The sequence below is a fragment of the Condylura cristata genome, unplaced genomic scaffold (assembly GCF_000260355.1).
Source record: "Condylura cristata isolate star-nosed mole 26May11 unplaced genomic scaffold, ConCri1.0 scaffold00009, whole genome shotgun sequence".
NCBI classification, from domain to species: Eukaryota; Metazoa; Chordata; class Mammalia; order Eulipotyphla; family Talpidae; genus Condylura; species Condylura cristata.
Genome location: NW_004567110.1, coordinates 63,037,806 through 63,056,717, shown reverse-complemented (window position 1 = coordinate 63,056,717; position 18,912 = coordinate 63,037,806). Strand labels below are relative to the sequence as shown.

Genomic DNA, 18,912 nt, shown 5'->3' with positions numbered 1-18,912 from the left:
TACACTGCTGAGGGGAGCAGCGGGTGGGTCAGGAGAGGTCTGCCACACCATGTGGTCACCTCCGGGGCAGGCGGGAATCGAACTCATGCGGAAGCAGCTCCAGATTCTCAGTGCTATGCTTTAACCCACTGCGCCACCAGGGAGGGCCAAGGTATTGTATTTTTAAAAGCCTCAAAAATATTTACTTAGTCTACTAATAGTCCTTAAGATTGATCATCTTTCATTAGAGATGCTCTTACCAAATTTAGAACAAACTCCTAACATAAATCTGGTATGAATGTAAGATATGTTTTATTTTGATCTATTATAGAAATACTGACACATATAAAACAGAGTTCTTCTCTGATCCATAAAATGTTGAAATAAACTGAAGTCCTTGGAATACACTGAAAGGTTAGCAATCCCCCCCCCAAAAGAAAACAGCAAAACAACTCATCTGAATGGCACTGTGTCCTTAAAACATATTATAACACGATCTGAAGCAACTGTTTTTGATTATTATTTTCACTAATTAATACAAATTATGTATTGCATTGACTTTCTAAGGTACAGGGAAAATTTCACGTCTGGTGGTATGTTTCTGCCACTCTGCTAGTGCCACTGGGTTAGTGCTGATACAGCCATTGTCATCAGAGAAGCTGGAAGAGGGGTCTACATGGACAGATTTCAGGGCAGCATTTTTACAACACCCACTATGCAGGGAAAGGGAGTGATCATGAGTTCAAAAGGACAACAATCAATCCTTATGGGGGCTGTATAGAACTATTTTGCATGAGGCAGTGGACAGGACTGCTGCAGACACATTTACACTGGCTCAGTACATTACAGAGACACTTGCACCACCCTGCCAGGGATAGGAACAGTGTATACTGGGGAGTAGAATCTATCAGGAGAGGGTTTAGAGAAGAGGTGTACTGTTGAAACAAAATATTTTCACAGATAATGGGTTGGAACTACTAAGCTGGGCACAAGACATGTTTCTAGTTTCCATTTTGCCACTCTCTCTGTTCAATAATGCAAATCACCTGTTTTTCAGCTCTAGCTTCTTTCTTTAGAACAAGGGTTAGCAAACAACAGCCCACAAGTCAAATCCAGCCCACCAGTCTGTTTTTATTATATAAATTAAATGTTACTGGAATCCTGTAATCCTCGGCTATATACATTAGACAATATCTGGGAGCTTTAATACTACGATGGCAGATGACAGGACTTCCAAAAAAAGACCAGAAGGACCTACAAGCTGGAAATCGGGACGTTTACAGAAGAAGTGTGTGGATCACTAGCTTAGGTAAAAGAATATACACTCTAATGTTTAAAAATTTATAATTTTCTAAAGGTTCAATAATGCTGGTAAATTAGGTTCAAATATATTTATAACATGCATATACTTTTCAGAAACCTTTGCATATTAAATGTGCAGCACTACTGTGAAAGAGGTTTGATGTGATGTGGAGAATAATATGTGTTATAAAAAGAAGTACAGAGGTTTATGCTTTTATGTTCACTTTTAAGATAGCGCCCTACTCACATTTAGTCCTGTTTCTATAATTAAAACTATCTGAATAAGAATGACCCATCAATATCTATGGCTACTTATCAAAACTATACCATTCATTCATCTAATTACCTTTGTTTCATGGCATCAGTACACTAGGAACTGAAGAGAAAAGATGAACAAGACAAAACCCCAGCATGCAAGCCTAACTCAGGAGGCATAAGTTAAGAGTGAAAGATAAATATGGGTTTCCACTCCTAAGGAATTCCCCAGAACTTATAGGCAGATGTTTGTGGTAGCACTATTCATAACAGCTAAGAAGTGGAGACACCCAAACATCTATCAGCTGATGAAGGATAAACAAAATGTGGCACACATATACAATTATCAGCAGTAAAAAGAAGTGAGGTACTAGCAAATGTTACAACATGGGTGCAGACAAACTCTGAAAACATACGCCAAGGGAAAGGAAACAGATTATACACTGTGTGATTCCATTAACATGAAATATTCAGAACAAGCAAGTCCATAGCTATGGAAGGTAGTTTAGTGGTTGTCTGGGGCTGGTAGGAGGAGGGAACAAGGAAAGGGCTTCTTTCCGGAGTGACAAATGTTAAGAAGTTTATGTACTTGTGTACAACTCTAAATATAATAAAAATTATGGCATTTTACTTCAAATGGCTAGGTTATAGAATATGTGTAGTCTATCTTAATGTAATTATTAAAAGAACAATTAAAATGAACAAAGATCTTCATTGCACTAGAGACTGCACAGCCTGAGATTTCTGGCAACAAGTAACAGGAGACCCTTTATGCTTAAACTTTTTATGCTTAAACTGAACAAAGGTAGTTTCACCAAAATTGGAAAAGATAATCAGTGAGATAAACATTAAGAGAGAATCAGTGAAGTAAGGTGCACTAGGCAAACAAAAGGAAGCACTACCTAATTCTGCTTGGGGAAAGTGAGGAGGCGGTGGTACCAGGTATCTAAAGAAAAAATGATGCATAAAACATGTTGGTAAGGGTGAGTTCTCCAGACGGAAAAGGAAGAGGAGGTAAAACCCACTTACAGGGAACAACGAGCACAAGGCATGGTGGTGTAAATCTGAACATTTCAAGGTTCATTTTCATCACCACTTGCTTCAACTTCAGAGCAAAAAATACATGTCATATTCACCATGTTCTTCAGATGAAATTATTTGTCAGATAATCCCTTTGAATTAACTGGATCCACTTTCTCTTGCTATCTCTTATAGCACCAGGGAGTGTCTTTTTTTTTTTATTTTAAGATTTATTTATTTATTCATACAGAACTGGGGTACAGGCCAGAGATGCAGAGGGTGAGAGGATTCACCAGAGACAGAGTGGGGAGCAGAACAGGCAGATCAACGAAGTACACTGCTGAGGGGAGCAGCAGGCGGGTCAGGAGAGGTCTGCCACGCCATGTGGATCTCCTCCAGGGCAGGTGGGGATAGAACTCATGCGGAAGTGACTTAAGCTTCTTAGTGCTGTGCTTTAACCTGCTGCACCACCAGGGAGGGCCAGGGAGTGTGTTTTAACAGAAACAAATACTCAAAAATACTTGCCAACATATATCACATACAAATACACATTTGACCTAATATTCAAATCACTCTTAGGATTAACAAAGTACAATCTATACAAATCCTTCATCTAAGAATGTGAGAATGAAGAACATAACTTAATAAACTCCATATTTAACCTACTGCCTCAACTTGCCACTATCTCACCTAAAAATATGATATCACTGTCTCACAGATAGCATCAGATACTGCAGTGCAGACAATTTTAAAAATCTATTTAAAAAGCAATAAATGTCAATATTAATTTTCATAATTATTTCATTCTCATTAGGAAAGCTGCTTTTGCCCATACCTGAATAAACTTCTTTCTAAAAGTCCCAAGGCCTGGAGCCCTTGGGTCTCCCAAGGCTGAATACATTCTTTCATACATATTTTGAATGTTTTTTATATTTAAAGGAGTTTTTGATAGTTCAACTTTGATATCCTGAGCCCAGTCCTGTGTGGGAAGAGGTGTAGAAACAGAAAATTAGAAGCAATTAGGTTTTATCCAAGTTGTACATTTCATGTGCTAATAGTTATTGTATTACCTTAAAAAGCATTTCGGGGTTAGAGAGTTGTTCTAGGGCATTAATAAAATCTTGAACTGCTCCTCCTCGATCCAGCTTAATTCTAATCCTATGGAAAAATTTTCAAACTTAGATCATCAAACCTCTTTAAAAAATCATTTATATAAATGTGTATTAATATATATGTATATATACACATATAAAATACACACATATGCATGCAGGTGGACACATAGCTAGCTATATGTAACCAATTATATAGCCTCAGAAAAAGCAATTTAAAAATTCTTTTTAAAGATTTACTTTTATTTAATTATGCACTCAAGAAGTGAGGTATAGGCTAGAGGTACTGGAGAGTAAAAGGACTCACCAGAGACAGAGTAGGAAGCAGAACAGGAATATTTGAAACACACTGCTGAGTGGAGCAGTAGGTGAGACAAGAGAGGTCTGCTGCACCATGTGGGTTAGCTCCCTGGCTGGGGATCAAACTCAGGCTGCTGTGGCTTCATAGTGCTGAGACATTAACCCCTGCACCACCAGGGAGGCCCAGCAATTAAAAATGCTATTCAATATGACATGAAGCACCAAGTGCATATTCTATTGAGATAAGATTCTTAGATAAAAGCAAATTTTGTTGCAAATGATCTGTAGGTTTTGAAATATACAATCTGACATAATTTTATAGTTATATTTTAAAAGGAAAGGCCACTTTCTTACCTTTTCAACATGCTTTCTAGCTGTTTTCCTTTTCTTTCATTTATTTATTAACATTATTGACATTGGTTTACATCCCTGCATACTATTTAGAGGAATAGATTTATACCCGCTCAGGTGAGCATCACACCCTACCCAGCCCAAACACCCATATCCCTGTATCATATACCATGCACCCTCTCCCCACTTTGTTTTCTCCCTTCATCTCCCCTCCCACTCTAGCAGTTTCAATTCTGGAGTAATTTGTACTTTGTTTGGGTTTGATTTTGTTAGCTCTTTTGTTTTGTTTTTCTATGTTCTATATATAAGTGAAATCACCCAAAATTTGGTCTTTCTCCCTTATTTCACCAAGCCTTTTCTCCATTCAGTTTCATGAATGTTGTTGCAAATAGCAGGAAAAACTGGATTATGTTGCAGTTAACTGCTGAGAAATACAGAGTAGACAAACAGTATGTGCATGGACAACCATCAACAAGCTAAGACAAAAGCTGGGCTTTATTCTTCCTTGTCATCGCAGAAAAAAAGAAAAAAAAAAACACTCAATAATGAGGCAAATCAGCTCATGACCCAAAAAAAAAAAAAAAGTCAACTTAAACATCATGCATTTACAAAGTATTCTTGGCAAAAGGAATACACCAATGCTAGCAATGTCAACTGTTCCCATTAAAACTCAGCTGCAGATGTAAAAAGAGTGACACTTCTAATTAGCAAGAGGGTCTTCCAAGATGTTTCAAATTAAATAAATTCAAGGAACTAATTTCAAAATGCATCTCACCAGTCTCAACCAACAAAATACTTCCTGAGCATAGGGTGCAACAGTCTGAATACCATTCTACGATAATGTATTTAAAAATGGCAAGAAATGCCAGAACAAATAATATAACTGGGAAGATATAAACACATGTCTATTGATAGTTTCAATGAAAATTTTAATTAATGAAGACAAATATAAACTTCTTTGTTTTTGCTTTTTACCAGACACAATCTAAGTAACATTTTGATCAACCTATTTTTCTGTAATACTACCTTTCCACAAAAGCTTTATTCTTATGCCCAGCAGAAGTATCTCTGAAGGAAAAGCTTTCACTGCTAATAATAAATGGGTAGACAATTGCTTGTGGATAGTTATCAACAATCTCTTCCACAGTGTGCTGGACGGCAACAGCTTCCTCTTTGTCCAGTAAAGCCACCATGTGGCTGATCCAACCAATAAATTGCCAGCAAGGAATGGTAGAAATCTGAAATAAAAAGAGCTACAACTTAATCATGAATATAATATTTAACACTGCTTTTCTTACGACAGTAATAAGTGTCCGTAGTAATAAGTATTATGTTTATAATCAAATATATATACGTATATACACACACACATATAATATACACATACGCAATCAGAAGTATTTAAAAAAAACAAAGTGTAAAACAGCGAGCATTCTTTCCCATGGACTTCTCAATTCCTATTCTACTGCAGCAACAATGTGATTCTTACAGATATTTTCTATGCCTATGCACACATTTCCTTTCTTTACAAATATGGAACAAGATTAGACTACTGTTGCTGGCTTTTCTTAGATGGAAGAAATAGAATGATCTTATTCTACTTTTCAGCTTTATAGAGTTGTATTTTATTTAACTACTGCTCTATAATTAATTTTAGGGTACTTCCCAATTTTTACAATTACAGATAATGCTACAGACATCCCTCTACATTACCTCTTTATAGCTGAACCCCATAGCGATAATTTCCTAGAAGAAAAATTATTGTGTGGACATTAATAATTATTAAGAAATTTGCTAGATTTCCCTAAAGGTAGATTTTCCAAATCTTCACTTTTAAAAGTGTATTAAAGGTGTATTGGAGACTGACTAATCTCCAAATTCTTTCCAACAATAAAGATGAATCAATTTTTAAATCCACTATTTAAAAAGTAAAAAATATTTTATTTTGTGCTTCATTATTAGTAAGGTAAATAGTCTGTTTATTTGCCTTCCCTATTCTACTGTATGTGCATTCTGTCCATTTAGTTGATTTCGTAGAGTGCAGATATTATTTCTGTCTTTAAAAATGATTACAAATAATTTTCTCCGGCCCTCCCTGGTGGCGCAGCGGGTTAAAGCACAGCACTGAGAATCTGAAGCCACTTCCGTATGAGTTCGATTCCCGCCTGCCGCCTGCCCCAGAGGAGACCACATGGCGAGCCAGACCTCTCCTGACCCGCCCGCTGCTCCCCTCAGCAGTGTACTTCGTCGATCTGCCTGTTCTGCTCCCCACTCTGTCTCTGGTGAAGCCTCTCACCGCCCCTGAGCCTCTGGCCTGTACCCCAGTTCTGTATGAATAATTAATTAAATTTTTTAAAAAAAAAAAACAAATAATTTTCTCCAAGTTTTCTGAACAATGTGCATGGTATTTTTTTCCCCTGCAAAGTAAAATTAAATTATCTTCCCTTAATGTTTTGGTTTTTGTCTCTTTACTCCAAGACCATTTTCAAAATTTGCTCACGTTTGCCTCTAATGTTTTTTAAGATGCTAAACATAAAATGTGATGCCCTTGGGATTGATGGTATAAGGAGGGAAGGTGTGTATATCTATAAAATAAGGGCAAAGAGCAAGGCCTATGAGGGTAAAAGATGCAGCCACTGAGTCAAAGGGAGGACTCAATAATGCTTCACTGCCTCACCTTAAGTAACTCCCAGGTGTCATAAAAACATCAACTTACCTCATTTATTTCCAAACTCTATATACTATTTGTATTACATATAAATAATTACTTTGGAAAAAACTAAAATCCTAACAACTGTTTTTTTAAGAAATGTTTTTAAGAAAAACATTTATTTGTTGAATATAATTTATTTGACTTAATTTACTGTAAACTCTTGTTTAAGACATACTTAAGAAGCCCCACAATCCCAAATACACAACAGTGTAATAGGACAGTATAAAATCCTGATAGTCTTCTCATCTTAGAGACCAGCACTGTAACAACTTATGGCAACAATTTTGAGCTCTTCCACTAACCAACTCAAAGTATGTCTTATGTTCTCGTTAAACATCTGCAGGAGTCACTAAGGAGCCTTTAAAATGGCACTCCAGTTCTTATAGCCACAGCCCAAAAGACAGGAGGGTTGGCGGGGCCTGGTATGGAATGTAGCCAATGAGGAACACACAAAGTGGGGAGCAGGTCATGTGGGACTGTGAATCCCACAACATGCACAGTAACTGCTCGCTGTATTTAAAGGCTGACGATTCCTGGTCACTACACACCCAGCAGGCACTACAATTTTGGGGATGGGATCCCAACTAAAGGGTGGGATCTACTCCTTCTGGGCTATAATAAGTTGTCAAAGGCATTACAGACCACAGAACTGGGTTTATTGTGTAGCAACTATGCTACAACAAACCCTACCATTTTCTCAAAGACATCTCCTCTTTTTCATATGGTCTTTGTTCAGACACAGCATTCTTACTAACACCTACAAAGAAATATGGGTGAATATGAAAATACTTTTAAAAATTTTATTTACATAGATTCTTAGAATAGCAAAAGTCAACACTGGTTAGGAAGAGCTTTAATAAATATAATGTATAAACTAATGTATTTGCTATATGTCAGAATGTATCTTTAGTTTCTGTAAAGTTACTTTTCACTAGAGTAAAGATACTTACCTCTTTTGTCATTAGGCTCAGGGTCTCCTCTGGATACTGTTCTATAATCTGCAGTAGTCTGGGAAACTTGAGTCTGGCTTCATTGGAATGGAATTTTAAAGCTTTCAACATTTTCTCTACCACAAGAGCTGGATATATCTGCAGTTCTACAGAGTCAGTAACTACCAAGGACAGAAAGGATGAAATCAAAGACCAATATATCTATTTATACAAATACTACAAATTTAATAACAATTGTTTTTATCATTGACTTCTACTTAATAGTATGTCATTGTCTCTTTTTAAAAACTACTTTAGAGCAACACCAACAACAAAAATCCAGATAATTTTGTAACTTACTTTGGTTTCTATGTTAAAGCTAAACTCACTCTTCCTTTAGATTACCAGTTCTACACAATCATAGTTTTCTTCCTGGACTGAAAACTTAAAGGACAATTACTGGTCACTGAATTTATCCCAGGAACAGAGGCAGGCCACATAAATCAATAATACCAAAGCTATGAGCAAAATATGAAGGAATAGGTTAAGCAAGTGCAAAAACAGAAGGATAGGTTAAGAAAGTGCAAAATTCCCCTCAGCTGGACATCATGTTCCTCGTGTTGTCTGGAGTATCACTGCTTCTTATATAAAGAACAGACTTTTCTCAGAATGTCATCTAAAACCAAACAAACCCCTGATGGAAGAAATGAAATACTGTGCAAAAATGAATGACAATGAAAGAAAATAAGAATAAATAAAATTCCCAAAACCACATATTTTAATAGTTGCTTAAATAAAAACACAGCATTTCTAACATTTTAAACATTAAAATAATACCAACTAAAACTATCTATAAAGTTCTTAAGAGTTTATGCTAACTTAACATAACACACTAGATCGCTCTTTGGTTCACCTGATCCACTGTCTTCTTCCTTGCGGAGCTGCTGATCACAGAAATCAACCAATGTCATGTAAGCATCTATCACTCTGGCTGTAGGCCCCTGACCCCGGATGCAAGGCTGGGTCTCATCCTCAGCCATCCGCACAGCTTCAGAAAGATAATGAAAGGCTCTGTCATAGAGACCAGCAATCACCTGGAACCAGAAAGAGCCTGAGTGTGAATGAAGTATCCTAGGGTTCTATGTTCTCTACTCATGAGAATAAAAGAAAACAGTTTCAATTCACTGGCCATAAGATACACAGAAAGCTGTCTAGAGAAGTTGGGGCATCTACCTTGGTTGTGAACGAGTAAGCAATTCCAGGAAGCGCATAAAAAATGACCAAACAGAAAGAACAAGGCAAATGTAGACCTCACAGTACTCCAGTCAAAGTGGCACCCTCAGCACTCAGAGATTTAAGGAAGACATAGAAGTTAGCATCTTACGCCCAGAGTACTGTACAGACACTGGTGACACTGTGGAGGAAGAGGACAATGCTGCAACACTACAGTGAGGTGGGATGTGATAAGACGAGGAGAGGTCGGTAATCACTGGAAATACAGCATCATCTATGAAAAGGTAAGTAAATCAAGCTAGTCCCACAATTTAATGGGATGACTGAAAGGTGACTGGTGGTGAACTACTACTAACAAAATTCATGGAAGAACCGTCCACATCAAATTAACACAGTTTATCATATTTAATAAAAAAATTTGTATTATTCAAATAAACAGAAATCCCATAAGAAACTTTCCACATAAATAACTTGGTTGAGCATAACTGTGAAACATATTTTAAAACCATACAGCAACACCCTCATTACTTCTTCCTTCTTCCTGTCACATATTAAAGATATACAATACAAGACATGCCCAGAAAACATGAAGTAGTAAGTTACCATCCCAAACATCTCTTATCAAACTGTCAGTAAAGGACAAATTATATACACATAGACATTATGGAAGGTGGGTATCCAAAGACATTCTATCGCAAAATTATGGAGTTTACAGAGGGAAGAGGCTTCAACATACAGCAGAAGAGTACACGGCCATCATTGCAGATGGTGTCATCGCACCTGCTTCCAGGGGCCATGCCAGAGTGTATAAGCAAAGAAAGAGCTGTCTTTTGGGGGCACATATCCCTAGAACCACATCTACACACCCCCTGAAGCTGGAGGTGGTGGTCATACATGAAATCACTATGAATGTTCAACGCGAGGTGTGGAAGGAGAACCACCCGCTACCAAAAGAGCATGGAAGCCATACTTTACCATATGAAATGGACTTCAGGATAAAAATGGTAATAAGAGAAAGGGATGGATATTATATAATGATTAAGGGATCAAAACATGAGAAGAAGATACAATTCTCATCAGGGCATTTGCACCAAAGGACCAACAAAACTATTAACAAACCTAAAAACAGACACTGATAGCAACACATATGGGACATCAACACCCCAATTAAATCAATGAATAGATCAATCAGATAGCAAATTAGTAAGGAATCTGCAGCCCTAATGAAGATTTAGAACACATGGGCTTAATAGACATGTAAGGCACTCCTACACCCAAAAACTAGCACGCATTCTTTTAAAGTACACAGCAACATTCTCCAATAGAGACCACATGTTGAATCACAGCAATAAGTGTCAACAAATTCAAGACTTAAATCATATCAAGTATCTTTTCTGATCACAATTGTATCACACTAGAAATTAATCAAAACAAGAAAGCATGAAAAAGCCTTAAATATGTGGACACTATAAAACATACAATGGAATAGATATTAGATTAATGAGGAAATCAAAGAAGTTAAAAAGTAGCTGGAGATTAATGAAATTGAAGATGCAGCATACCAAAACCCTCAGGACAAAAGAAAAGTGTTACTAAAAGGAAAGTATATAGCACTACAGATAAGAGTGCAAATAAAAACAATCTCAAATTATATCTTAAAAAAACTAAAAAAGGAACACACAAAACCAAATTCCAAAAAAAGAAAGGAATTAAAAAAATAGAACAGAAATAAATGAATTAGAAGTCTAAAAGACAGTTCAAAAGATCACCAAGACCAAAAGCCAGTTCTATGAACAAATCAACAACAAAATCTTTAGCAAGGCTAACAAACATAAATACAAGAAAACTCTAAAAAACAAACTAAAAATGAAAAACACAAAAGATTCCACACAAATGCAGAGGATCATAAGACTACTACAATGGACATCCTTATACAGACAAACTGGGAAGAAATGGACAAATTCTTGGAAACATACAGCCTCCAAAACAAAGCTGAATTAGAAAAAAAAAATGTGAATGGACCAATTAAATTGCAAGCAAGTACATAAAAATATTAATCAGAGCCTTTCCTGGCAGCTCAATGGGTTAGGACGGAGCACTGAAAGCTGGCTGGAGCCACTTCAGTGCAAGTTTGATCCCTGGCCCCAGAGGTGACCCACATGACACAGCAGACCTCTCCTGTCTCTCCTGCTGCTCTCACCAGCCTGCCTCTGACCTGTACCCCATCAGTATGCATAAATAAAATAAATCTTAAAAAAAATTAACCAGGCCCTCCCTGGTGGCGCAGTGGGTTAAAGCACTGCACTAAGAAGCTAAAGCCACTTCCACATGAGTTCGATCCCCGCCTGCCCCAGAGGTGACCACACGGCGCCGCAGACCTCTCCTGACCGGCCCGCTGCACCCCCCCCCCGCAGTGTACTTCGTCAATCTGCCTGTACTGCTCCCCACTCTGTCTCTGGTGAATCCTCTCACCCTCCACATCTCTGGGCTTGTACCCCAATTCTGTATGAATAAATAAATCATTAAAAAAAATTAACCAAAAGTCTCCCCAAAATATAAAAGCCCAGAGCCACATGATTTCACAAGTGAGTTCTACAAAACTTTCAAAGACAATTTCTCAGTATCTTCCAGAAATAATTGAAGAAGGAATATTTTTACAATTATTTTATGAGCGCAACAATACCATGATACATGATATTTATACACAAATAGATATGTCTATATCTATTATCCATTTGTCTGTCTCTCTCTCAATACATATATGGGTGTGTGCACATGTAATTACTTAGTAACTTATAAATAAATACTGACAGTATCATCCCTGGTGAACACAGATGCAAAAATCCTCAAAAAAATATGTGCAAACCAATTCTAATATTTGATGCATTGAAAGTGATACATGATGACCAAGTTGGATTTATTCCAGGTAAGCAGGGACTGTTCAACATATACAAATCAAATAATGCTATCTACTGTGCCAACAAAAGTAATGCTAAAAATCATATAATCATCTGAATAAATGCTGAGAATGCTTATCAAAAGATCCAACATATATTTATGACTAAAAAATACTAAGTAAAATAAGGATAGAAAGAAAATACTCACACATAGTAAAGGCCACAACTAACATACTAAATGGTGAGGGGGAAAAATAAAAACTTCTGTATAACAAAAGAGACATTAGCCAAAACAAAGAGACACCCTACTGACTGGGGAAAATCTTTGCACTCCATACAACAGACAAGGGACTGATCACAACATATGCAAAGTTCTCACTTGAATCAACAAAAACAAAGTGAACAATCCAGTCCAAAAAAAAAATGGGCAGAAGAACTAAATAGACACTTCTCAAAAGAAGAAATAAATACTAATGGCCAACAGGTATATGAAAAATTGTTCAACATCACATAATCAGGGAAATGCAAATCAAAACCACAATGGAAAAACACTTTACACCAGTAAGAATGGTATACATTAATAAAGTAGGCAACAAGAAATGTTGGTGAGGATGTGGAGGAAAAGGAATTCTCGTACACTTTGGGTGGTAAAGCAAACAGGTACAACCACCACTGTGTGGAGGTACCTCAAATTACTAAAAACTGAAGCTACTATATCACCTACCAATTCCACTCCTAGAAATCTACCCAAAGGACACAAAAACTTTAATTCAAAGGGATACATGCACTCCTGTGTTTATTGAAGCACTATTTACAATAGGTAAACTATGGAAGCAACCCAAATGCCCAAAAATAAATGACTGGATCAAGAAGATGTGGTGCATATACACAATTGAATATGACTGAGAGATCAAAAAGAGAAAAATCCATGCCATTCACAGCAATATGGCTGGTGCTGGAAGGGATGATACTCAGTGAAATAAGCCAGAAAGAAAAAGAAAAATACTGCACGGTTTTACTTTAAGGAAGAATGTAGAGGATCCAAGTAATAGATCAGGAAAAAATAACAAGTAATTATAAGAAAGTAAAAACAAAAATCAACATGCAACTATAAACCAGAGACATTCTGCGGGTGGAAGGAGTGGGGATTTGTATCAAAACAGTAGTGGCAGGAGCTATGGTAATGATGTCACATGGATAAACTGGTGGTGGGAATTTCACAGGGACTATAACCAAGATGAGAAAGCATACCTTGTACAAAACTGAATAATAATGTAAAAATTATATAAAGTAAAATAAAATAAAGATATTATTCACAGCAACATGGATGGGACTGGAAGGGATCCTGTTCAGTAAAATGTCAGAAGGAAAAACAAAAATATTGTAGATTTCATTTACAGAAGGAATATAGGGGAACCAAACAAGGGGTCAAGGGTAAAAAATAACAACAACAAATTAACAGGCAACTAAATATCAAAGATATTCTGTAGGAGTGGGGTGGGGTCAAAAGAGTGGAGGGAAGAGCACAAGGGACTATGGTGACAGTACATGGGAAAATTGATGGTGGGAATTCTACAGTGATTACACCTTCAAGCATTGTACAAACACAAACAATGATATAAAATACATATAATTGTTTTTTTAAAATGATATAAGGCTTGGACATATGCTCAGAAACTATAAAATATAATAAAACTGGCAAAATCTTCCATGACATGTTTTCAGGGATGACTCTGGGCATCAGAATACAGTGTAAAGGAAAACAACAAAACAAACCAAAACATTAAATGAGACTACATTACACTAAAAATTGCTGTGTAGTGAAGGAAAATATTCTAAAACAAAAAGATAACCTACCAAATGGGAGAAGATTTTGCACAACACACATTTGATAAAGGGTTAACTCACAAAGTGTATGAAGAACTCACACAATAAAACAAAACACAATTAACCCAAACACTGAACAAAAGAGATAAAGATACTTCTCTGAAAAAGATAGAGATGACCAACAAACACTTCAAAAAATTGCTCTTTATCACCCATCATTGGGAAAATGCAAATCAAAACCACAGAGACATCACCTCACATCTACAAGAATGGCCCATATTAGTCAGAAGAGAAACAAGTTCTGGTGTAGGTGAAGAGAAAAAGAACCCTAGAATAACGTTGGTGGGGTTGGAGACTAGACCAGCCTCTAGAGAAAACAATACAAAGTTTTCTCCAAATATTAAAGTACATCTACCACATGATCCACTCATGGACATCTACCCAAAGAATACAAAATACTATTCAAAGGGATATATGTGATTCAGTGCTCAGCAGCCTTGGGAGCTGAAAACAAGCCCAAGTCTGAGTGCATTTTCACCACAGCTGTACCCTAGACATGTACCACTCACTGCTAAATTGTTAGCACCTCCTAGCAAAGCCACAACTACAGCAGAGCAAACCCTAACTAAAAAAATTGGCGAAAAGAAAATACAAATTACCCACCAAGCTTTCAGGGGAACAATTAACCCCAGAGAGAACATATAACCCCAGAAACTAACCACAAAGACATGAAAGAACTTCTTTACCTGTGAGACTTGGAATTCAAAAGGGCCATGATTAAGAGGTTGATCTAGTCTATATCCCCAACACAAAGAAAACTCAGGAAAGGAAATGAAATCTATGAGACACATACTCAACAGATTATCAAGTTGAAATTCTAACAATAAAATAATTGAATTAAAGGAGGTAGCAAAAAAATGCAGGAGAAAACCATGGAATTAGAATGAATCAAACAGAAGAACAAATTAATGACCTTGAAAATAAAAAAGCAGTAAGAAGAAAAGTAAAAGGAAAGAGAGAAGGAAGGTTAAAAAAATGAAGAAACACTATGAAAAACTACATGACACCAAGAGGAAAGGAAATATAATAATCAGGAATCCCAGAAGAAGGGGAGAAAAGGAAGGGAACTGAGAATCTGTTTCAGAAAATAGTGGAGGAGAACTTCCCAGACTTGGAGAAGAAAATGAACATAAAAATACAAGAAGCAAAAAGAACAGCCAGTTATCCAGAGAATGGGAAAAATTCCAAGACAAAGAAAAATTAATGAAGCTGATGAGATGAAAGAAACAGACAACCTGTAATGTAATCAATTAGATTAACAAGGAATCTCTGTAAGGGCAAGAAAAGAAAGAATGGGATACTGAAATTGAAAGGGGTGGGGGGGGGGAAGCTAGCCTAATGTACTTTATCTTGTAGGGACCTCCTTTTTGCATGAAAAAAAGAAAATGACCTAAAAAAAAAAAAAGAGAGAGAGAGAGAAAGAAATGCTAGCTTACATTCACTAAGGCACTAAAGTACCTTTTGAAGAAATACTACAAGAAGCCTTAGGGCTTAAACCAGAGAAATGAATGAATACAAAAAAATAAAAAAATAATTGAATAGAAAAACAAAACTAGTAACAAAATGACAGCTACAGATACTGCATGTCCATAATCACTCTGTTAATGGTCTGAGATCACCAATAAAAGACACACAATTCCTAATCCACATACAGAATTTTAACTTCAGCTGCCTTCAGGAAACACACCTATGTACAAGGACAAACACACTTTGGGAAAAAAAGGGGATAAAATAATCCTGCAAGCAAATGGCACACAAAGGAGGCAGGAATAGCCAAATTTGTATCAGACAAAATAGATTTACAGCTTAAAAAGATAATGAGACAAGGATGTACACTTTATAATGATTAAGGGAACAATACAACAGGAAGACATACCACTCAATCGTACGTACTCAACAAAAGAAAAGTGCTCCAAAATATGTTAACAATTACTATCAAATCTGAAAACAGACACTGGAGAAAAATATGTGGTTGGAGACATCAATAATCACCAACAGACAGATCAATGAGTCAACAAATAAAGACATAATCACTCTAAATGAAGAACTAGACTACCTGGGACTAATAGATTTTTTATAGGGCACTACAACCAAAACAAGTGAATACAACATGGGTCATTCTCAGGAGTGAAGCAGACAGAGTCACAAGACAAACATTAATAAATTCATGAAGATAGAAGTTATACCAAGTGGGCCCTCCCTGGTGGCACAGTGAGTACAAGCTAGCCACAGCTGCCTCAGTGCTAGTTCAATCCTGGGCCAGGGAGGTGATCCACATGGCGTAGCAGACCTCTCCTGACCTGCCTGCTGCTCTCCTCAGCAGTGTCCTTCATTAATGTGACTGTTCTGCTCCTCACTCTGTCCCTGATGAATCCTTTCACCGCCCCTGCACCTCTGCCCTGTACCCCAATTCTGTATGCATAAATAAATAAAATCTTAACAAAAGAAATTATACCAAGTATCTTCTCTGACAATAAAGTTACTGAATTACAAATCAACAACAAAAAGAAAACAATACTTTAATACGTGGAAATGAATACACTACTAAACAATCAATGGGTAAATAAGGAAACAAAGAAAATATATTTTAAAAACCTTGATGAAAATGATAATGAGAACACCACCTTTCACAAAGTGTGGGACATAGCAAAAGCAGTTCTAATAGGGACATATATATAGCAATACAGGCACAGATTAAGAAACTAGAATAAGCCCAAGCAAGCAACCTTGTCATTCATCTCAAGGAACTAGAAAAAGAGAAAAATGTAAAGGCCAGTAGAAGGAAGAAAACAGTGAAAGAAAAGATATAAAGGAAACAGAAATCAACAAGACAGCCCAAAGAACTAAAAGCTGGTTCTCTCAAAAAGTAAACAAAATAGACAAGTCTTTAGTTAGGTACACTTAAAAAAAAGGGAAAAATTAAAAGTGTTAAAGAGAAGTTAAAACAGACACTGAAGAAATTCAGAGGATAATAAGAAATTACTGTAAATATGCAAATATTCAACAACAACAAAGCATTCTTAGAATTATACAATCATCCAAGGTTAAATAGGGAAGAAATAGAAAATGGAAACAATAATAAAAACTCTCCCATAAAAGTCCAAGGCCAGATGACTTCACAATCAACTTCTATGAAACCTTTAAAGATGAAATAATTCCTATCCTACTCTGACTCGTTCAAAAACACAAGAAAGTAATTCCTATCACATTTTATGAGACCAACATTACACTAATACCAAATCATTACACTAATACCAGAATCAAGCAACACAAAGAAAGAAAAGTACAAATCAATTCCCCTAATGTACACAGATGCTAAAATCCTATACTCTTAGCAAGCCAAACCCAACAATTCATTAAGAAGATTATACCCTGTGACCAAGTAGAATTTATATAAGGAACGCAAGAATAGGAAATGACTGAATATTAACTGATGTAATTCATGACATCAACAAAAAGCCAAAAAAAAAAACTATTAAAAGAGGCTGAGGAAGCATCTGGTAAAATTCAACATTCATTTATGGTGAAAACTGTTGAAACACTGGGGAAAAATGTACATATCTTAACATAATAAAAGCCATGCTTTAAACTATTGGTACAAGACAAGGTTGTCCACTTTCACCATTACTATTCAACAGAGTATTAGAAATCCTAGCTAGATCAATTAGGCAAGAGAAAGCAATAAGAGGAATCCAAATTGGAAAAAAAGAAGCAAAGCTATCATTATTTACAGATAATACGGTAATACACATAGAGAATCCCAAAGATTCCATGGAAAAAATAATTGAAATAATAAACCAGTTCAGCAAAGTGACAGTATACAAAATCAACACAAGTAATCAACAGACTTTCTATATACAAATAGTATATAGAAACAAGTCTGAACTAGAAGAAGAAAAAGCCACGAAAGCCATTTCATTTAAGTCTCACCAAAAAAAAATTATCTGAGAATAAACTAACAAAGGAGATGAAATACCCATGAGGAAAACAGTAAAACACTGTTAAAAGAAACAGAAGAACATATGCAGAAACAGAAAATATATCATGCCCATGGATTAAATGAATTAACATTGTCAACATGAGTATCATGCTCAAAACAATTTATTGTTCAATGCAATTCTTTTAAAAATACTAGTGGCATTCTTCAAAGAAGCAGAACAAAGGTTATTGAAACTCATGTGGAACCATAAAAAAAACCCAAAGAGACAAAATTCTGACTAAAAAGTTGCAAAATGAAGGTATCATATCCTAGACTCCAAACTATACTATAAAGTCATAATAATTAAAACTAAATGGTACTAGAGTAAAAAAAGACTAACAGACCAATGAAATAGAATGGAGAGGCCAGGAATAAAACTCCACATCTAAAAATAAGTAGTATACAACAAAGGAACAAAACATATACACGGAAACAGGGAAAGCATATCCAATGAATGGAGCTGGGAAAATTGGATTACCACATAAAAAGAATTAAAGTATCTCATGCCATACACAAAACAACCTAAAATTTCTCAGAACTGACAAGTAGGTTAAGAAGATATAGTATATCCACACAATGGAATACTATTCAGCAATCAAAAGAGAAATCCATTCCATTTGTGTCAACATGAATGGAACTGGAAGGGATTATTCTAAGTGAAGTGAGCAGAATAAAGATAAATACTGGATGGTTTCACTTATGTAAAATATAGAGAAAACAAACAAAAAATCAGACAAAGACAAAGTGAAAGTCTGAACCCTTGAAAGTACACCATAAGGGTGGAGAAGAGAACAGGGGAGGAGGAAAGTGCATTGATGTAAGACTATGGTGGGAAAACTACAACCACCTGGCTGCACCCGAGGAGAGAAAGCCTATATTGTAAGCAAATAAGCAAGTTAAGTAGGTAAGTAAGTAAAGTAAGTAGGTAAAGTAAGTAAAGTCAGTCAGTAAGTAA

The 18,912-nt window shown here is 36.1% G+C and overlaps 1 protein-coding gene across 1 annotated transcript in view; it reads right to left on the bottom strand.

Annotated features, from left to right (window-relative positions):
* Positions 1–18,912, bottom strand: part of PRKDC (protein kinase, DNA-activated, catalytic polypeptide) — a 212,101-nt gene that overhangs the window by 11,566 nt on the left and 181,623 nt on the right. Inside the window, exons 71-75 of the mRNA XM_004680043.2 lie at positions 8,875–9,055; positions 7,983–8,143; positions 5,346–5,557; positions 3,627–3,714; positions 3,392–3,535 (exon numbers count right to left, since the gene is read on the bottom strand). Coding sequence (XP_004680100.1) covers positions 3,392–3,535; positions 3,627–3,714; positions 5,346–5,557; positions 7,983–8,143; positions 8,875–9,055 — 786 coding nt within the window. The remainder of the gene's footprint in view (positions 1–3,391; positions 3,536–3,626; positions 3,715–5,345; positions 5,558–7,982; positions 8,144–8,874; positions 9,056–18,912) is intronic.